Genomic DNA, 23,097 nt, shown 5'->3' on the forward strand with positions numbered 1-23,097 from the left:
ATCTATTAATTAGGTTTAAAATATGAGGTTTAAATGTTAGTTTTGAGTCGAATATGACTCCTACAAATTTAAATTCTTTGACTCTAGGTATAGGTTTGCCATTGGAAGTTAATTGGCCTTCTTCTGGTTTATTTGTTTTGCTAAAGATCATAAATACGGTTTTAGTTTCGGATAGTTTAATGCCCCAAGTTAGTGCCCATTGGTTAAGTCTGTTCATATCGAGTTGCATTTTTTTACAGACAGCTGCGGTTACTCTGCCTGTTCGCCAGATGGCGCAGTCATCGGCAAATAGTGCTGTGTTTAGTGGTGAGGCTTGGTGTTTTTTTTTTTTGTCATTTAGTGCCATAGTTAGATCATTTATAAATATGTTAAATAAGGTTGGTGATAGGACCGAGCCTTGTGGTGTTCCATTTAGTATATCTGTTTTTTTCTGAGTATTGACCGTTAACTCTAACTGCTATAGATCTGTTATGAATAAAGTTATTGATGAAGTTGAACATATTGCCTTTAATCCCTTTATCATTAAGTTTAGTTAGTAGTCCTTGTCTCCAGACCATGTCGAAGGCTTTTTCGATGTCTATAAATATGGCGATGACTTTGTTGGATTTCCTGAGAGCATCATTAATAGTGTTTTGTAGCCTAACTATTTGGTCAATGGTGGAGTGTTTAGATCTAAATCCACTTTGAGTGTTAGCTATAAGATTGTTTTTTAATAAGTAGTTATTGAGACGTTTATTTATAATGGTTTCTAAGGTTTTACATAGATGTGAAGTAAGCGTTATCGGTCTGTAACTATCCGGCAGAGAGTGATCCTTGCCTGCTTTAGGGAGACTAAAGCATTCAGCATGTTTCCACGCTTCGGGCATGGATCCCTCTCTCCAGATTTTGTTAAATAGCGATAACATTACCTCTAGTGCTGCGTCTTGGATATGTTTTAAGAGAGTATAGCTAATTTTATCAGGTCCGGTTGCAGTACTTTTTTTTTTTTAGCTTTGAGTGCTGTTTTAAGATCAATTAGGTTTATTGGTTGGTTAAATTCAAGGTTATCATTGTTGGGCTGGTTGGTTTCAATTGGTTGATTAGTGGGTAGAGTATTTTTTTATTTTTAATTGATCAAGAAATTCTTTGGGAAAGTTATCGTTACTGCTGTTTTTGCTGAAGGTTTTGCTGAGTAGGTTAGCTTTTTGTTTGTTAAACCCCGTTCTCACTTGAACGATTTTCTACGCGAATTCCGTGCGACCACCAAATCGTACAGGGCGTGCGGGAGTCGCACGGCAGTATGTTGATGATTCGCACACGTTGTAGGGGTGTCGTGTGTATTTCGGACATGTCGCATGCCGGTGCGACATTTTTCAAATGTTTAAAATTATCGTACGGCTGTCTCTAGGTTCGCACAGTTCGCATTGGTCGCATAGAGGTTGCACAGCAGTCGCACGGCAGTATGATAGGTCGCACGGGAGTCGTACGTGAGTCTTAAGGTAGCCGAGATGTGCGACTCCCAACGGACCCCCTGCGACTCCCGTGCGACATCCATCAGACTTCCGTGCAATTGTCGTGCAACCTGTGCAAATCTCATGTGAGCGTATGCGAGCCCGGTGCAGAAAGGCAGTCGCATGGCAGTTGCACAAGTGAGACTGCGCGAGGGGGGGGGGGGGGGGGGGGACCCTAGGTAATTCGTACGGCAATCGCACGGCTGTACAATCTTTTAGTCGCACCGCAGTTGTACGAAAAATTGTTCAAGTGAGAACTGGGCTTGAGAGAGAGCAGGTTTATGTTTTTGAAGGACTGTGGGTATGGCGCGGTGCCTTTGGATGGCTTTAACTTTTTTCCACATGTCCCTAATTGTTGTTCTATTATTTATTTCACTACAGAATTTTTGCCAGCTGTTTTGTTTAGCTGTAATTATTAGTTTGCTGACTTCATTTTTAGCTATTTTGTATTTATTGTGATATTCTGGTTTGCCAGTTTTATTTAAAGATTTTCCTCATACGATTTCTGAGATTACATTTATTTTTGATCTCTTCAGTCCACCAACTGACTGGTTGATTTTTCCTAAAGGGTTTAGTTATTGGTATATGTTTGTTTGCTATTATTAGTGAGTTCGTTAGTAGCTTCATTAACATTTAGTTCGATATTAACTTTAAGGTTTAGGCATTCTTTGGAGAATCCTGCCCAGTTGGCTTTTGAGAAGTTAAATTTAGGTGTAAATATTTCTTCTTCTATGAAAGTTTCATTACAATTATATTTAGTTAATATGGGTAAGTGTTCACTATTAAGAGTTTCCAAGACTTCCCAACTTGAGTTAGCTCCTATATTGTTTGAGGTAATTGTTAGGTCGACGGCTGAAGTGCCTCCATTGATATCTGAGATAAAGGTGATGTTACCGTCGTTTAGGCAGACTAAGTTGTTATTGTTAATGAAGGTTTCTAATATGTCGCTTTGAAAGTCTGTGGTGGGGTTTCCCCATAAGCTACTATGGCAGTTAAAATCTCCTACTATGATTACATTATTGTTTGAACTGATAAGTTTATTATAGTCATTAACGGTTAATTTATTGTGCTCCGGACCTGGCGGGCTGTATACGTTGATAACGTCTAAACTCCTAGTATCATGCTGAATGGTTAAACCTAGGATTCCTAAACTATTGTTGGTTGGTTGGAATTTTATTTCTAAGTGGGGTATATTATTTTTGATTAGTGTGGCTAGCCCACCTCTAGTTTTGTTTTCTCTGTTTTTAAAGTAGCTCGTATATCCTGGTATTTTGAATGGTTTAGTTAGATTATTTTTATTATTATTATTATTATTATTTTTATTTTTTTTGGTGGAAGTTCCTAGCCAGGTTTCCTGTAGGCAGATGATGTCTGGCTTGTTGTTACTGGTGCTAATTAGTTGAATGAGTTCAGCACCATGTCCCATTGAATGGAGGCCTTTGGCGTTCCACTGGAGAACGCTAAGGCCTTTACTTATAGAGTTATTTTTATTAGTATGGATGTGTGGAGACGTATCTCCCATACTGTGGTCCCGTATTAGATTAGTTTTTTTTACTGGGGTTTATTAGTTTTTAAGTTTGTTTTTAATGTTGTTCATTTCGACTACTAGCGTTTCAATTATTGATTTAAGTTCGGTTATTTGAGTTAGTTCATTTGATTTTACTTTTTCAGCGTAGGTAGCATTGGTTGTTACTGGCTTTGGAGTTGGGTAACTATTTTTTTGCTGGTTTGTTTGTTCTTTTTTATTATTTAACTACCTAAGCGCACGTTGGTAGTGGTGGCATTTGACGTCATGGGCCATGTGTCTACTTAGGCAGTTCGGGCATTGGATGGGCCGAGTGCAGGGTGAATTGCGGGAGCTCCTGGGATGTTTTTGGCCACACCTGTAGCAAGTGGGCTGCTCTTTGTGGTGTTTACATTTGCTAGCTCCATGGCCCCATTGTTGGCAGTGATAGCATTTTGATGGTTTAATCTCGTACGGGAGTAGTGGGTATCGGCGTCTTTGAATGAAGATATATCAGTTTTTGTTGATTTTAGCTGTGATAAGCACATATCCGTTCGTCCAAGTTGTGGCGTCGGTGATATCGAGTTGCGGGTTGCCGGTTTTTAGATGGTTTAGAGTTGTTTCTTGGGTTGGGAGGGGGTGTAGTTTGACTAGCCATTTAGTAGCGGGGTTGGGGTTTTGGGGGTTCTGGGTGTCTCGGGTGGTGGTGGTGATTGGTGAGGTGGTCGGGCGGATTGGGTTTTTCTGAATTTTGGGTGTTTCTTGGGTGGTTTGGGGTGCAGGGGGGTGAGGGGACGGGGTGGGGTGGGGGTAGGGTGTTGGAGGGAGGGGGTGAAGATGGGGTTTGGTGCTGGGGTGGTGGTGGGGTGAGGGAGGGTGGGGGGATGGTGTTGGAGAAGGAGATGGTTTGTGGGGCGGTTTGGGTGGCTTGGGGGGCGGGGGCGGTTGGTGGAGTGGGTTTGCTGAGTTTCTTGTTGGTGGGCGTTACGGTTTTTTTGGTGTACTGGCCAGTTTTTTGTATTTTACTTTTAAGAAAGTTGGCTGAAGTGAGTTTACTCTTTAGTGGACTTCTGTTTTTTAGATAAGCTAATCTTTTTATCGCGGTTGCCCTTGGGGGTAAGTAGGTTCCTAGTTTGGTCGCTGTTTTATCCGTTTGTTTTCTGACGTCGATGTTTCTTTGGGCGCTAATCGGTTTTCCTTTTTACCTTTTTCGGTTATGGGTGCTCCGGTTTTTGAGGTGTCTGCAAGTCGGTCCGCCGCAGACAACTGGTTTTGGTTTCTGTCACCTGTCATTACGGCGGACGTGGTTGCTTCTTTCGAGTCCGTTGTTGGCTGTTGACTCGCCGCTGGTAGTGTGGCGGTTATGGCTGGTTGGTTATCGTTTGCCAGAGTTAGCTTTACTGTGTTTGTCTGGTTTTCGAAATTAAGTTTTTTATGGCAGGATTGTGGTTGGCTGCTTGCCATTAGTTTAGTTTTTATTGAGCTATGAATTTTTTGGGTGTCGGTTTTGGTTTCTTGGTTGATTGTCGGCAGTACTTTTGGTGTTCCAGTTGGTTTATCCGAGTCCGATTTTGCCGTGACGGGTATTATTTGCACTGTAATTATTTCGTCCGAGTTTGGGTTGGCTTTGAGGTGGAAGGTTGTCCCTAGGGTTTTGAGGGCTTCTTCCGATCCTTTAATGAGGGTGTCCCCGTTTGCTAGCTGGGTGTGAAATAGTAGGTCGGGAATTCCCCCTTTGGTTTGGGCGTTGTAGTTTCCTACTGTCTGCTGCCAGTATATATACTGGTAGAGGGTTGGTTTTTTTCATTGAAAACTACTTGGCGGATTCCTTCGAGGGCTTTCCCTGCTACGGTTTTTGCCTTTTTGTGGCTTCTCCCGGGGGTGGCTAGAGACTCGAATTTATTGGTTAGCTTTATTTCTGGGTGGACGTCGGTTTGTACATCTATGTCAGAGTCGCTGTCGGTGTCTACACAGATTTCTTGGCTTAGGTTGGGGGAGCCTCTTCTTTTAACTGAGCTAAAGGGGTTGTGGGGGCTGGGCGGCTAGTAGACTTAAGCGCGAGCTTCCGGGCAGTTTCCGTATTTTTGAGGTGGGGGTTAAGGCAGACAAATTCGACTTCGGTGTTTATATCTGTTTTTGACCGTTTTTTGCTTGATTTTAGGGTTGGCGTGGTTGGTTTATAAGGTTGAAGTGGGGGTGGAGAGGGGGACCTGGGGGAGACGGTTGTTTTGCTGGTTTCGGCTCTTACTTCTGTTTGTACATAGATTTCTGTTACATTACTGGCGTTGGTTGTTTTGGTTTCGGCGATCGGCTGGTTTTGACGGAGGTAGCCATTTTGTATTTCTAGCTGTTTGAGCGTTCTTTTGTAAGGTTGATATATCGTAGGTGGTTTTGGAAAGTTATTGGGATGCTAGTAACGTTATTTGATGATGATGATAACTAGTTTAACGTGCCCATATACCACTAGGGTTTCGAACACGCCCATCCCGAGTCCGACGTCCGATAAGTTCGGTGGCCTGACTCGGGATGGAGGGCGGGGGGGGGGGGGGGGGGGGGGTTGAAAACGGTTGTTCGCGTTTAGTCTCTACATGTCCGAGCCTGTCCTAGCAGCACTGGAAGATCTACCGCCCCACTCTAAGAAGAAATAGGAAGCGGGGTCGGCCCCTACTACTCTTTTTCTAGACTTTACCTTGCTTTATAGTGATACCATCTCGTATCCTCCGGAGTCGGGCCCGTCCGCACCACTATACCAACCCATGACGATTGGACTATACCCTAGTCTGATACTCTCTCTCGTTCAGACGGATCCGGCTTCTCAAGATCTGTATTTCAGCACAGCACTAAACCTTCAACGTCTATCGACTGTCAATCTAGGGGTTTTCTTGACGGGATGCAACCCATCTCGTCCCTTTAAGCTGTGCACCCAAACGGCCTTAACGAGGCCACTCGCGTGGACATATCGATCGGACTTTAAACTTTTAGATCTGCGTTCAAAATTTTATGTCGAAATTACTTCTTGGTTTTTTTAATATTATTAAATAGTCCGATCCTCTCTTCTTTCTCTTATTTAGTTTTGGACTGTCCTTCTAAAATGCTCCAAATTATGTAAATATTCGGCCGAGCAGTCAATTCTTTTTATTTTTGGCTTGTAACCTTTTTATTATTTTTTATTTATTCTATTAACTTTTTTACTAATTGCTATTTTCAAAACTCTGCTCATTTTCACCCCCCTCCATCCCGAGTCAGGCCACCGATCTTATCGGAGGTCGGACTCGGGATGGGCGTGTTCGAAACCCTAGTGGTATATGGGCACGTTAAACTAGTTATCATCATCATCATCTGATTAAATGGTTAGCCGGTTTGTGATATTTTGATAAATAGTACGTCGTTTCCTTTATACTTTAACACGAGTTTTATATTAATAATGATAACTAATTGTTTTAGTTATTTAAATATAAGTTTGATACTTTAGATAAGATGTTGAGCAATTAGAAGGTGAGAGTAATAATGTAAAATAACAATATAAAAAGAACTAACAATAATATCATATTTGTTCAACAAAGGAAAGTTTTCCTACCTTATTCCTATGTTCAATCACTGCTCCTAGTTAGGTGTTCCGTATGCTGGTTCAGGTGACCGATGATGGATCAACGACTTACTCCTAACAGTATTAATCCGATTGAGGCTCACGTGATCTCTTGTTGGGGAATTCTATACTTGTGATAAGCCAATGAAAATCGAGATCGGTACGAGCCCGTCAGAAGTGTCTCACTTTCAAAATACTGGCTGTGTTTTTGACCTGGATAAGCCAGCGTAGTTAAACCAATGCGGAGTGCGGCGTCATATATGCTCCAAACGTAATTGGATTTTCTGTTCTATATGCTTAAATAATAAAAATATTCCGGATACTGCCGCTTTAAATTAAATGAAAAAATTATATAAATTTGTTTATTATGCACTGAATGTGTGCTATAGGGTGTATATCGCCAACATGTGGCTAAACCTTGTAGCCAGCGTATCAGTCGACATATACACCATGGATACAAATACTACCACCCCTTACCCTTATGTCACCAGACAAAATGGGGGTTAAGCTGCTCATTTTAGAAATAACAGGTAGCGTCTATCGCTACTCAAGTTCCACACAAAAGTTTCACACTATTTGTAGTAGAACCCCACTCCTTAATAGTCACGCGGCCAGATTGAATATTCGTAGTGCTGTTTCATTTTGCCTTATTAACAAATTACATTGCACTTGTTTCATATTGTACACGTTAGTAAAGGGGTAAACAATTAATCCTAACATAATAAATTATATTTATGTGACCTACATAGATTTAAAGATACAAACAGCGCAAAAATGTGTATCTTTTATGTGAAGAATCTTCTTCTTTTTTACAAACAGTGCAAAAATGTGTATCTTTTATGTGAAGAATCTTCTTCTTTTTTACAAACAGTGCAAAAATGTGTATCTTTTATGTGAAGAATCTTCTTCTTTTTTTTAAATCTGCCTAAAATGGATTTATTTTCCACATAGATTCTTCAAATGAAACAAAACATTTTGCACTCTTTGGATCTTTAAATCTATGAAGGTCACTGGAATATGTTAGTATTAATAATTTACTGTTAAATACGAAACAAGTGCAATGTTATTTGTTATTACGGCAAAAGAAATAAAATAGCACCACCAAAATTCAATCTGCACGCGTATCTACTTCAGTTGTCCATGGGCAACACACCACTAGCTCTTTCTGTGTGAGAGCCTCAGAGATATTAGCCATTGATATCACTTAGAAAGCTAGCCTTGTGGAGACTGTGACCAGAGAGAACAAAACTACTACTACTTCTAATAATAACTAATCCTAGCAAAAAACAATAGGTTCCCCATAATAATAATAATAATAATAAAGTTTTATTTTAGATCAGTGATCCATACATCACACACATAACTGACTACATTATTATGCAGTATTATACAGTAGCTTGTGCCAGCGATTTACACAATTGGATTTTACGTACACACTTGTACAGAACAGAACTTTATTACACTTATTTATTAACTTTATTAACTCAGGCAGTTCCACAACGGCGTTAGAGGAACATACATAATAAATAGTATAAACGTGACAAGATGGTTTACAGGAGGATGAAATAATAACATATGATAATACATAATACATGCATTTACTTGTATATGATATTAATTGATAATAACTGTAACAGTAGTAGTAGTAGTATTAGTAGTATTAGTATTATTATTATTATTATTATTAGTAGTAGTAGTAGTAGTAGTAATAATAATAATGGTGGTAGCAGTAATGGTAGTCGTAGTAGTGTAATAATAATAGTGGTAGTAGCAGTAGTAGTAATAGTAATGGTAGTACATGGTACAGTAATAATAATAATGATAATAATAATAATAATAATTGTAATATAGCTAGGAAACAGTTTTGATTGTGACATGAGTTATTCAGTTACCAGGACGTTTAAAAACCTGGCAAATTACATTTATAAATTTCGCCAACTTCTTTAATACACTTATTTTCTTACTGCTCATTAGTTCTTTGAATTTGAAGGTGCTTGGTCTAGTATAATAATAAGGATGTAAAAATCTTACTCGGGAATTATGAAAACATATACATACAAATAAATAATGGAATTCATCACCAATGTCACTTTTATCACATAAAGTACACAATCTGTCTTCAAATAATATGTTATTCCACCTTCCAGTTTCGACAGGTAAATAGTGATTTGACGTTCTAAATTTTATAATTAATCTCCACAACCTTTCGGGAATTATATTTAAATATTTTTCACAAATGAGTTCTTCTTTAAAAAGTTGATAGGTTTTGCCTCTTGATGACATTGATATGCTATTATTCCATATTTGTAAATATGGATCATTTTGCCTAATTTTAATTTGTTGTGAGAGCCAAGTTAACAATAAAAAGGTATGTGATATCCAAACATCGCTCATTCCTAAATGCTCCAAAATATTTCTAATATTAGTGAGCCAATTATAATTTATTCTGTTTGTAACATGATCTGTCAACATAAATCTGTATAGAAGAAATGATAATTTTGATTGTTTCCCTGAAATAATGCGTGCCCAGTAACAAACCATTCTTCTTTGAATATTTAATTCGACGGGCACTTTCCCCAATTCTCCGTATAACATAAATAATGGGGTGGATTTTTTTGTTGGCAAGATGTGTCGGAAGAAATTTATTTGAACAGAATCGCATATATCGTTTTTTCCATATCCCCAAACTTCGCAACCGTATAAAAAGATTGGGAGAACCATTGATTCAAACATTTTAAGTTTACACTCAATCGATAGATTATTGTCTTTAGATTTCGCCAATACAAAATACATAGCTTTAGTTGCTTGATGTTTTAATTGAGCCTTGGTCGTTTTAAAATTATTTAATTTGCTAAAAGTGACCACAAGGTATTTAAATTCCTTAACATTTTCAAGAACATATTTTCCAAGTTTGAAAGTATATTTATAATCTCCGGCATTTCCATTGAAAATTAATACTTTAGTTTTTGAGATATTTATCTTTAGTTTCCATTTATTACAGTACTGATCGAATACGTTTAGTGTGTTGTGACGGAACACGCTCTTATCTTTTCGCCTGTGGCAATGTTAATTGTTTTAGAGGGCCGTGTGCACTTCGTTACGTAATACCTCCGCGCGACCGTACCCCCTAATACACACCCAGATCAGTTGTGGAGGCCATGTGGCCAGTAGTTACGTAATACCTCCGGTAGTGCGGTTTTACGACCGTGGTTTCTGGCGAACTAGGCGACAGTAAGTCTGGCCATCTAAGAGAAAATACCGTCTCTGGGAGTTGTGGCAATATCACATGATAGATGAGGTACCGCGTTGTGCCCCCAGGCGATATTCGCTGTCTCTGAGATTTTTGAATAAATAGATAGGATTTTAGATATATCGGGCTCCTGGCAAGTCATTTAGTCAAAAGCTAAAAAATTAGAAAAAGATCGCAACCACCCGCCTGTACGTCTCCTGGAGGGAAGAGCGACCTTCTACACTCAACCGACACGCACTCCAATCTGGGAGACCAACGGATGGAAGGTGGCGATCTATAACTAAGATAAGTAATTAGTATACTACTTAACTCGTGACACCTGTGACTCCCTGGAAGGAACATCCACCTTACACACTCGAACAGACTAGGTATTCCAACCCGGGGAGAGAACGGTGAAACGACAAAAGTACAACCATATGCCTAAACTAGTTAGCTGATATAAATGCAGCTATAAATTAACAATTGCTCAAAACCTCCCGCCTGTACATCTCTTGGATGGAAGAGCGACCTTAAGCACTCGACCAACAAGCACTCCAACCAGAGAGATCAACGGCGGGACGGTAGCGAGTGATTAATAACTACTAGATATGACAATACTTAAATCGTGACACCTGTGACCCCTTGGCGAAACATCCACCCTTCGTACTCGACCAGACTATGTATTCCAATCCGAGGGGAGATCGGTGAAACGACACAAGTAAAAGCATATACTTAAACTAGATAGCTGGCATAAAATAAAATTATTAATCAACAATTATTCAAAACCACCCGCCTGTACAACTCCGGGAGGGAAGAGCGACCTTAAGCACACGATCGACAAGCACTCCAACCCCGGGGTTCAACGGCGGGACGGTAGCGAATAATTAATAACCATTGTTAACCTTACTGTAAATATTTATTTAGGTTCTGAAACTCGTGTGTTGCAATTGGTGTATACCACTCCCAAATGTTTTTGTGGCTCTTAAAACAAACAAGATAGGATACCACTAATTACCACTTTCTCTTGCAGCATTCTCACTGGTCCAATCCAGCCAATCGCGAACAAGGAACCTCACATGTAAATAAACTGCACAATTGTGTTTTGCACTCGCACCATGTCTTTATTACTGATGCATGAAACCATGATTGACTAAGGTAAGTCAACTAGGGCAACTGAGGAAATAGCAAGCAGGAAAAACAAGATTGAGTTAAAAGACTAACCAAGTAAGCCTACTAAATTATTCTACATTACTAACAGTTACCAACATATAGATACCGTTCATTTCGCCTCAATCATTTCATTTCTTTATAAAATAATTATTCAGGGGGCGGGAATCAAACAATTCTTAATTACTTAGCTGTCAACTATACAACTGCTACTAGATACTTTAACCCTATTTTTCATTCTTTTTCTTTCTTTCTTTCATTGATTGGTAATAAAGTTAAGTATGTCAAGCATTAGGCTTTTTAAACCAATACCTACACTATAAGGGATCCGCCCTTCAAATTAGATAGCCAGATTAGTCTAACTCCCCGTCCGTTATTGTGTTCAATGCTATACAAAGACGGAGGGGGATGGGTGGTCATGATGACCATTGAATTCACTAGAGTAGGGACGTAAGACAATAAGTACAACCTTAACACCAAACTAGGATTTACATACAGACTACACGCTCACTGCAACAGTACACAGGATGCATTGACTAATGATAACAATGCATCCGCCCCCCATTTAATGGCCCAGCACGTGCTCTAATAAGGAACCGGACAAAAGAATACCGTTCCGAGTACACAATTGCAATGCACCCGGGGGAAGCTGAACAAAAGAATATCGGCCTCCCCCACCCAAACCCCCAATACTTGCTGCTGGTAATAACTTGGTACTTGGTGATGCCTCGACCAGAAGCGGTCAGGCCCTTTATAAGGGCCTGATGGGCAACCTAGGGAGACACCACAGCATCGTAAAGGTCTAAAATTAACGAGCTACTCTCGATTCACTAATATCAAAACCTATATTAGCTCGGCCATTTACCTTTCGACCGACCGTTCAAAATTGCGCCAAAATTTCCTCAACAAAATTGCGCACCACTTTCTCTTTGGCATTAACGGCTCCATTCAAATTCCATAGCACCACCCCCACCCCCACCCCCACCCGCCTGCTACCGATTCAATCGGGCTGCTGGTGCTCCCTTGCACCTGCCAGTGCAGGCGGTCCCTCCTTCCCCCTCCCCCCACATTTCCTGTCATGGATGGAAGAGCCGGTCAAGGCCGATACAGAGAGATCTAATAGATATCAGGGCCGTACCCTCCGGGGGGGCAGGGGGGGGGGGCAGCTGCCCCCCCCTGAGAATCTTGTCCTTTTTTTTTTTTAATATATATCTCCAGTAATAGCATAGAAATGTTTAATCTTTATAGTATGTTAAAAATTATTTATAAAATTTAGTGCCCCCCCATGGATTTTGGTCAGGGTACGGCCCTGGATATACAGTTAAGAGAGATATTTGGATAATCGTGTTTTATTCAGTTACGGGTATTATAGGATCCACGTGACATATGTGTTGTAAATCAGCGGCATTGATAGCTAGTATGGCAGTATCATCTGCGTAAAGTAAGCAAAGTAAGTGAATGCCGATGTCGAGCGGGTTTTGTTGGTTTTCATCAATGGGGGTAACTACTTTACATCCAAAATTGATTAAATATTTTTCTATGTCATTTAGATACAAGGAAAATAGGACTGGGGATAAATTTTCACTCTGACGGACGCCGTTGCTGCATGGGAATAATGAAGATTTCTGATTGTTTGCATATATTAATGATTTTATGCCTTTATACATTTGGTAGATAATTTTTAAAAATTTACCGTTTATGCCATAATCCAGTAGCTTATGCCAGAAGTGTGTACGAGATACAATATCAAAAGCTTTCTGGAAATCGACAAAAGTGAAGAATAATTTCAGTTTTTTTTTTTTTTAAATATCTATCAAAGTATGTAATGTAAATATATGGTCTATTGTTGAATATCCTTTTCGAAAAGCTGACTGCGTTTCACTCAAAATATCATTTTCTTCAATAAATGTACATCGCAGGTGGACAAGTAGGTCTTTTGAGCTTGCTTCGATTCTGCTGTTCTAAGGTTTTTATTCGATGACTAACAAACATCTTGCTGGCACTGTATTGTCGTTGTTGTCCGATCATCCTTCGGTATGCATTGTTATAATCCTTCATTGTTTCCTGCGTAATTTGCGTGAAAGCACACACCACGGCCTTTGATATACCAGTCGTGGTGCAGTAGCTGGAACGAAAAACAGCCCAATGGGCCCACCGACGAGGATCGACCGAAGACCGACCGCGCATCAGGCGAGCGATTTACCACTTTTTGCTCTAAAGTGTTCGTAAAATCTTCCAAATGTTTGCCATTACTTGTAGGTGGATTCCAAGTACTTTTATGTTTAACTAAATAAACAAAAACAACTGTAAGTATTGAACACATTTTTCACCTTCTAAGAACAAGAGTTAGTGCCTTTAAGAAACAGACGGACGTGTCATTAATTTTGTCATTCTGATCTTTACATATAGCGTAACCATAGCAACTATTAGCAAGGGTTATATCGCATTACGAGACTAAATTGTTCGCGTTCAAACGTTATGGGCAACACGGCATTCAAATCAATTACCGTTTCACGTAAAACACCCAAGCTCTTATCAGCTAAATTAAACCTTTAACGACCTACTTGAGCTACAAAAGACCACAATAGCACACGAGAGTAGGCCCCTATTTTTAATGTCCGTTCCCAAACGTGTGGGAAAAGGCGGACTCAGTCCATTGACTGAAATATTGCATGCATGTATAATATAAACATATATTACACCAGCAGGTACTCATGACCGGGGAAATAAAACAAAGTATTTTTTTTTACTGAGAACGTAATATGCATTGGTGTAACGTATAATAATATTTGAAAATCTGGCGCTTACTCACCAATAACCTTGTCAGTACTAAAGATAACGTCTTCACGATATTGCAACAGACACAATGATGTCAGGTAGTCTCTCAGTTGTTGTTAAATTTGTAATAAAATAGTATTTTAATACAATTCATTACAGATATTTTAATAGAATGAATATAACTTTTTGATTTTAATTAACTCTGAACGTGAACAACATGCAAAGTTAAAGTAATATTTAATATTCAAAAATATTCAAGTATGACAAGTAGTTTACATCAATTCTGTATGTACATAATGGAATTAAAATATAAAAGGCTTTTAGAGAAACAAATAAATAAACAGAATAACTAACTCATTATCTGTTGTTATCACATGTCCCTCGTGAAATTTGCACTTATCACTCGCTAAAGCTCGTTTGATAATAACCCGTTTATTATCCTCTGTGTATGTAATATTTTAATGAATAGAGTCTAGATTGTCTCGACGCCCTCTCCTGAAAAAGGCCTCCCACCTCCAAAACAAAACAAAAAAAAAAAAGAAAGAAAAAAGAAAAACAACCAACCAAAAAAAAAAAAAAAAAAAATCGAAAAACTACACATACCAGTTCATTATATTGACTAATTACAGTAGAATTTTCACTTCATATAAAGATTCTAGGACCGGAAATTCGTCTGTTGCACCACCAGAAAACAGTGAGCAAGGAATCTAGTATTTAGAACCTATCGATCTCGGGTTACTACACAAAAGAGTAAAATTTAATTTACTTAACGCCTCCGCTAGAGCACATCGTTGGCTGTCGGAAGCCAAAAGTTTGATAATTCTGATATACCTTGTGCTCCAGCTTTTTAACTCTATATATGACAACTACTAAGATACCTTAGAACATGCTAATTGTAAGCAGATTTCAAACTACGCCATATCTTTTTGGCACAGAAGTTGTTCCATCAGGGTTGTGATGCCCAGAGATTTCTCGGAGCAATATAAAAGTTGCATAGTAGACATTTCGAGAATACATTGTATATTTACTAAATATTATGTATCTCTGATCAAATTGAACGTGTGCATACTTTTTGTGAAACTCTTACACATTTTGTTCATCGCTTTAGATGCAGTGACGGACTTGATAGCTATGGTGGCAGTACTCATTACAGGTTCCACTTGTGGGGCAGAATATGCTCATCTTTCGTGAACATGTCATCACTGTTTTGAAAGTGACTCGTGTGTGCATGTCATCACAGCTGTATATATTCCATTAAGTTCTATCCAGTGCTAGTTGTGATTGAGTAAACTAGTCTGGGAGTGGCAGTCCTCGTTTGAGCGATGCAGCAAGTATGTATTGTCCACAAAATGATCTCCTCAGGAGTGGCTGTCCTCCTATAGATGAGACACTAGATAGAGACTGGAATCATCCACTATTTGCCAAATACTAATTCGACTCTGCATTGTGTCGAGATACGGTCTTGATCTCTGATAAGGGGGGAGGGGATGTCGCCCAGCGGTAAAGCGTTCGCTACATGCGCAGTCGGTCTGGGATCGATCCCCGTCGATGGGCCCATTGGGCTATTTCTCGTTACAGCCAGTGCACCACGACTGGTATATCAAAGACCGTGGTATATACTGCCCTGTCTGTGGGATGGTGCTTATAAAAGATCCTTAGCTGCTAATAAAAAAGAGAAGCCCATAAAGTGGCGACAGCGGGTTTCCTCTCTCAATATCTGTGTGGTCCTTAACCATATGTCTGACGCAATATAACCCTAAATAAGTGGGTTGAGTGCGTCGTTAAATAAAACATTTCCTTTTTCTTCTTCTTGTTCTGATCTCTGATAGCGAATTTGTCAGAGAAACACCCGCTAAATGTTTCCATTAGCAGCAACGGATCAGTTATATCCACATGACAGCATATACCTAGTCCAGGGTTAGAAATGAAAAAAAAATCTACATGCACCACGTGCATGCTGAAAAAAAAGTTACATGCACCATTAAAATTCTGCATGCACCAAAAATAAGTCGACTTCGTTTGGGTTTTTTACGAAGCTATTCGGAATTATTCGGCAATACCTATATTTATTTATTAACAGTACCGGAACGTTATACAACTGCGTTTATTACTGATTCTTGATCAAATTTGAAAATTTCACCCAACGTATACGCCTTACAGAAATCTATAATAGGCCTATTACAAAAACGTACGAATATTTGTGTTTTGTTTTAAGCAAGTTATCAACTTTTTTAAGTCGATAAGATCTGTTGGTATAATATAAATTAGCCTACGGAATTCGACGAGAAGTTGCGATTGAAATAATCACTGGCTGACTTCGAGTCAACTACGCGAGTAACGGTCCTGCACGTTCGCAATCATCTGATCAAGTGCCCATATCTGAGGTCGAAAATGTTCAAGGCAGTTACGGTACTATGTATTGATCACAGATCTGGCGGAGTTCAATTTGTCAGTGACGACAACAACTGTGTTATGCGCGTGGATACCCCAAAGTCGGTCTCGACCACCTTCCCTAATACCGTTCACGGATATTGCCGGCAATTTTCGCAAATATATTTCACGGAAATGACCGAAAGGGCGCCATTGTTGTAAGTAGGATTATGGGATACAAAATGGATGCGCCCATAAGATAAAAGTTATCGTTTTTATGTGGCGAACAGATTACGAAATGCATACGCAAAATTCAACAACTTGAGTCTGAATCTGGTAGACAACAGGATACTAGTATACGCAATACACAGTACTTGAAAAATATTAGCATGCACCGCGTGCACCCAGTTTTAAAAGTTACATGCACACGCAAAAATCAGCATGCACCGGTGCATGTACTAACACTGCATTTCGAGCCCTGAAGTCGATCCTGCGACCCTGCTACATCGGGCGGACGCTCTAGCGAATGAGCTAAATCTTACCGCTGTTTAAGATGTATCCAGCTCTTGTTTCCCGATATCTGTTATATAACATCAGAACCATCATTTCAATCAATCATCGTTTAAACAAACAAAAAAAAGGGGGGGGGGGGGGGGGGGGGAGAGGGAATGGATATTTCAACATTGTTTACTGACTTATAAAAAAAGCCAGAATCTGATGGAATTATCGACAATCCTTTTACTGGTATGACAAGTCTGCTTAAATATATTGAATAATATCAGATTTATCATAATAAATGTGCCTAAATATTTGACCAACGGTAGTGTTCCAAGTTTTTATGTCTTCTGGGTTGTGTTCTGTCTTCTGGCTTCTGATCCACAAATGGACAATATAATTGTTTTTCTTCCAGTCGTACAGATTGCCTACCTCGTACAGTTGACGTAATTCGTGCTGCATCCAGTTTGGTCGGTGGAAAGATCTTTCCTCCGTGTGAATCAGGTTTCTGTGTTTCTTGGCCAGTTTGGCTGGCAAGTGGACTGAATGTTCGGCCCATTGGGCATCGTGAAACGATTTATATTCCATGTGCCATATCTTTAGAAAGTCAGCCCAAGCTACTGCGATGATCACGCCATTACACAAACCATTTTCGTGCTCATATCCCATCACCACTTCATAGTTCAGTAATGGATCCAGTGGTTTCACGACCATGGCGTCCAGATCGAGGTAAATTCCTCCATATTCCAAGACGGCCTCAAGCCGCACAATATCTGTGTGGTGTTCGGATACTTTAATTTGTCGACCGTAGATTTGCTTTGGAGTTTCTCTGTGAATCAAATAAAGTTCTGGAACCTTTTGTCGAATTTCAGCAAAGTAGTTTCCTTCTGGAACCATATCAATCCAAAGAAATATCCTGGCAGGCCTTACAAATTTATGACCGGCTAAAATTGCCAACATGTGGTGAAACCGGAAATGGTTTTTCTGTTTGCCCCCGTACCACGTAAAGTGGACCAAACTAGGAATAACGCGTTCTGTGTGCTTTATGTCTTTGTTGAAATTAATTTCAGAATGTAACATTTTGTCAAAGCTGTCATTCCTTTTGTAGGTATAGTATTCCATTTTTATATTTTCCTTGCATATGTTTTTTTCAAGACACAAGTTAGAATTAGTACTACGAGCTTTATTACTTCCAGTAATGTACTTAGAGGGCTGCGGTGTGTTGGTGGTAATGGCAGAATTACCATAGTATATGTATCTGAAAATAGCTCCAACAGTTGTGTTCCATGTTTTGATATCGGTAGGGTTGTGTTCTATTTTGTGTTGTTCAATCCACAAATGTATGGCGTAATTGTTCGTTCTCCAGTCATAGAGATTTCCCACTTCATAGAGCTGGTTCACTTCTGTTGGGTTAGGCCTGTGTAACGATTTCTCTTCCGTGTGTATTAACTGTGGATACTTTTTGGCCAGCACAGCGGGGACTTCAAATGAATGAAACTGCAATTCTTTGTCATCAAATGTTTTGTACTGTTCGTACCACATTTTAAGGAATTCTGCCCATTTTACCGCAATAATTATACCATTACAAAGTCTACCTGCTGATTCATATCCCATAACTACTTCATATTTAAGTAAAGGATCCAGTGGTTTTACAACAATGGCATCCAGATCGAAGTACATTCCCCCATACTCTAAAACCGCTTCCAGTCTTATGATATCTGTTACGTGTTCTGGTTTACTAATTGACCGGCCGTAGATATGTTTTGGGGTTTTACGGTGAATTGGGGTCAATTCAGGAACCTTATTTTGTAATTCTATGAAATAATCACCTTCTGGAATTAGATCAAACCACAGAAATATACGTTTTGGCTTTACGAACCTTTGAACAGCCAAAACACTAAGTAGATGATGAAACCGGAAATGGTTTTTCTGGGGACCACCATACCATGTGAAGTGCACTAAAGGGGGAATAACTCTATTCTTGTGAATGATTTTCCTATTCGTATCAACCGGAGAGCTCAGCATTTGCTTGAATGTTTTCTCATTACGTCTGTATACGTAAACCTCCTCGCCGATTGGTGATTTGCAGATATTCTCTTCTATGCAATTGCTTCTTCCTGCAAGCAATAAGTAAAACATAATTTTCACATAATATCTTAGACAGACCGACAGACAGACCGACAGACAGACAGAGACAGACAGACATACATACATACATACATACATACATACATACATACATACATACAGGGTGTTTCATATTATCTGTCCTTATTCTGTAAATTTATATTTTCTACACAGACAGACATACAGACACGGAAGTGTGGAGTAACAGGGATGAAGCCGATGATAAACGAAAGGGAACACAAAGGGCGCGAGACGTATGCACACATGCATAGTATTCAATATTAAGAACACAACTTTCATGAACACATATGACATCTTTTGAAGATGCAACATGTTTTTCTTCTTTTTCTTTCTTCAGTAGTCAGTCAAAATGTTGGTATAGTTTCTTTTGGACGGCAGTATATTATTTATATGTAACTCTTTTTTGAGGTTATAGATATTAGTAATCTTACTACTAAATTCTGCCGCACTGGAAGCATCGTCTAGGGAAATGTACATGTGTTTCATTCTTGCTCCGTCCATGACGACAAACCAGGCCGCGAAAAGCAGGAATAATCCGAAGGCCAGTATCCCAAAGAACAACTTGTTCACTCGAAACGCCACAAGTCTGCACTCAGCTGGGAAAAAGAAGAAGATATAAATATATTCTCTATCGTGTTACACACATTATTTCTTTCTAAACGAACAAAACACATCTTTAATATTAATGGGAGTTTTAATATACGTCCAAGTTTCAAAATTCTTTACTTTCCCCCCATGTCTAAAAACTAATATATGTGTATTATCTGTATTAACAGTAAGATGCCATTTGTTTGCATAAACTTGTAAGTTGTCTAGTAAATTATGTAAACCTTCCACAGTTTCAGAGAATAAAACTAAATCATCTGCATACAGCAATAAAAACAAACTAAGTTCACCAAAATGGTACTCCACGGCAGCATTAACAATAAAGAAAATAGTCGTATCAAGCTTGATTCCATAGACAGTTATCCCGACACTGTCACAGATACAGCTACTGATCTCATAACTAATTAATCAAACACCCATTTGAAAGTAGTCGATCAAGATAAAGCTTTATTTTTCCCCTTAAAATTGTGTAAGTTAATAAAAGCATGATTGCAAAACCTTGTTATTAAAATTAATCTCAAATTTCAATAATAGTAATTTTTAGAGTGTCAAACATTAAATGCAATCAGCAACTTGCGCCAATATATGTAGATATCAGTTTATTTTTAATGATGTAATAAATTATCCAAAATAATTCATTGTCTTTCACAGATACTAAAACTAACCCACTAGACATCGGAATACATCTTTGCTTATTATACGCTGATGATACTGCTTTACCAGCAACAAGTGCGTCCAATTTGCAACACACGTTCAATATATTCTATCAATATTGTAATATTAAATACTACAAAAAACACAGAAATAAAAGTATTAATTTTTAATGGAAATTCTAAAGATTATAAATACACTTTTAAGATTGGAATATCAAAGAATATAAATATTTAGGTGCCACTGTTACTAGACCAAATAACTAAAAAAATTAATTACTAAGATTAGATTTAAACAACAGGCGACAAAGGCTATGTATTTCGTTCTATCAATAGAGTGTAAACTCAACATTTTTGACTCGATGGTTCTGCCAATATTATTATATGGCTGTGAAATATGGGGATACGAAAACAACGACATCTATAACTCTGTTCAAATCAATTTTATTAGACATATTCTTCCTGTAAAAAAAAGCGAACCCAATCTTCATGTTATATGGTGAACTAGGTTGAATGCCAATCAAGTTGTCTATCCACAAAAGATTAATTTGTTCTTGAGCACGAGTTATCTCAGGGAAACAATCTAACTATCTCTATTATTATAGAAATCAATGATGAGAGACCATATTAGCAATGGAACTAACTATAACTGGATTGCTGCTGTTAAAAATGTTTTAGATCACCTAGGAATGAGTAATATATGGCTATCACAAACCGTTCTATCTGTAAAATGGCTACCACAACAAATTAGCATGACAAAACGACCAGTATTTACAAACATGGAAAAATAATATTTCAGAGTCATCGAGAGGCAAAACCTACGAACTTTTCAAAGAGCAACTAAAATTTGAAAATTAACTTAATATTATTCTTGAAAAAGTATGGACCGTTATGATCAAATTTTGGACTTCTAACAGTTATTTACCTGTTGAGACTGGATGTTGGAATACAGTTCTATTGGAAGATAGACTTTGTACTATTTGCGATGAAAACAATATAGGAGACGAATTTCATTATTTATTTGTATGTCTTGTTTTCAATAAGACCCGGAAAGAATGCATATAAATTTAGAGAACTTATGAGCAGTAAAAGAATATGCATACAAAAAAAAAGCTAAATTCATAAATATAATTTTTCAAGTATTTTAAACGCCCATAACAACAACAACAATACACAACAACAACCACAATTACCATACTTTAACCAGTTACAGAAGGTAAACATACAATTATACTTGATATTTTAAATCGTATTACATTACGTAACCCATCTTGTCAAAATCAGAATATGTATGTTCCTTTTATGCCGTTGCACAACGGCCTGGGTGTAATAAAGTTCTGTTCTGTTCTGTTGTGAAATAAAACGTGACATTATTTCACTATTTGTGCATGTTTGTTGAAGTTTAATTACGATTGTAATCATGATTACTGGACAATGTATACGAGATCGTAATCGATTACTTTCAATTGTCTTGTAATCGTAATCGTAATCGTGACATTCTTAAGTAATCGTAATCGTAATCGTAATCGTAATAAATTACTTTCGTCAAGTACTCGCCCCATATATATATATATATATATATATATATATATATATATATATATATATATATATATATATCTGTGTGTGTGTGTGTGTGTGGGTGAATGTATGTATGTATGTATGTATGTATGTCCTTAGGATGACCGCCACTCCCCTAGGAGATCCATAACATGCCATGTCACCCTTCCTGCTCTGCCTCTTCGAGAATACAATTATTCCCAAGACTAGCTTAGAAAACCCGATTTTGCACAGGATCAGTAGAATACAGCAGCTTTGATGGCACGCACTGATAGATAAATAGATAAACAGTGATGATATCCGGTGTTCGCAAAAGTTGAGCTTATCCTGCCCCACCGGTGAACCCCGTCATGAGCATAAGTCCACAGTTGAAATGTAAACGATTTTAACCAAAACGATGAAAAGGCATATACAAGGTCAAAATAGGGTATTGCATCAGACATCATTTTAGTCATTGATGTGTCATATCGTGAAATGACCTCTGATTATTTACATAACACGTTTTTGAACTACTGAATTTACTAATTAAATGTCTTTTTCAGTAATAATAAATCGAATAATTAAGCCATTTGGTGATTGTTTTATTGCTCGAGACTTTCTCCCAGAATAAAAACATTACATTTTCGTATGATTTAAGAAATAAAAACAAGACAGACCTAAGTAATTACCCAAGCATCATTCTCAGTAGTCCCACTGGAACCCTATACCGTAAAGTCATCGACAAATGAATAGCTATAGTTACACCTGAAACCAATCAAACGGACATGAACTGACATGAGCCATATTTCATGAAGGTTTTACGACTACAGATCATATATTTATATTAAAAACACTGATTGATAAATACAGAAAAAGATAACTTTTTTCACCAATTTTATGCTGTTAACACACAACACTATTCAACACAGTCGCATTAATGTAAATGAAAGGCAATGTATTAAACATAATGATATATAGGGTCTTTTTAACGACACCACAAGATGACATTGATTAATTAATCATCGGCTACTGGATGTAAACAAATTAGATTACCGTAGTCTTCAGAGGAATCCCGGTACATTTTCCCATTAAGGGCAGCTGATTTTTTATATGCACTTTCACACACGTAAGGCCTCTGATATATCAGTCGTGGAGCAATGGTGGGGTCGGAGAAATAATGGGTCTACCAAAGACGTTCGATCTTACGATCCAAAAATCCCAAGCGAGCGCTTTACCGACTGAGTTAAATCCCACTGCTTAAACACATTAATCAAGTATTTTTATTCAAGTGGGAGCTGTCATTGAACATATATATAGAGAGAGAGTAACGTAAACATGTTTATAGATTAACATTACCAAAGTTTTGTTTATTTACTTTGTTTCGATTTGATTGTTCATGTAAGGAAAATGTTATAGTTTAAACTTACGTAAACATGCAAATATGTTTAACATTACCAAAGTGATGGCACATACATACTCTTCAAAAAAGTAGGGGAACTCAAATAAGAATTTACAATTGCCAAAATTGTAAGGTA

The 23,097-nt window shown here is 38.2% G+C and overlaps 1 protein-coding gene across 1 annotated transcript; it reads right to left on the reverse strand.

The window, feature by feature from the left end:
- Window positions 1–16,797: 16,797 nt before the first annotated feature.
- LOC121381692 lies at window positions 16,798–22,643 on the reverse strand. The gene is made up of 3 exons (XM_041511036.1): window positions 22,616–22,643; window positions 19,199–19,363; window positions 16,798–18,736 (listed from the first exon to the last, which is right to left on the reverse strand). The coding sequence occupies exons 1-3, from the start codon at window positions 22,641–22,643 to the stop codon at window positions 16,884–16,886; spliced, it is 2,046 nt and encodes a 681-aa protein (XP_041366970.1). The 3' UTR covers window positions 16,798–16,883.
- Window positions 22,644–23,097: the final 454 nt, after the last annotated feature.

The sequence above is a fragment of the Gigantopelta aegis genome, chromosome 9 (assembly GCF_016097555.1).
Source record: "Gigantopelta aegis isolate Gae_Host chromosome 9, Gae_host_genome, whole genome shotgun sequence".
Classification (NCBI taxonomy): Eukaryota; Metazoa; Mollusca; class Gastropoda; order Neomphalida; family Peltospiridae; genus Gigantopelta; species Gigantopelta aegis.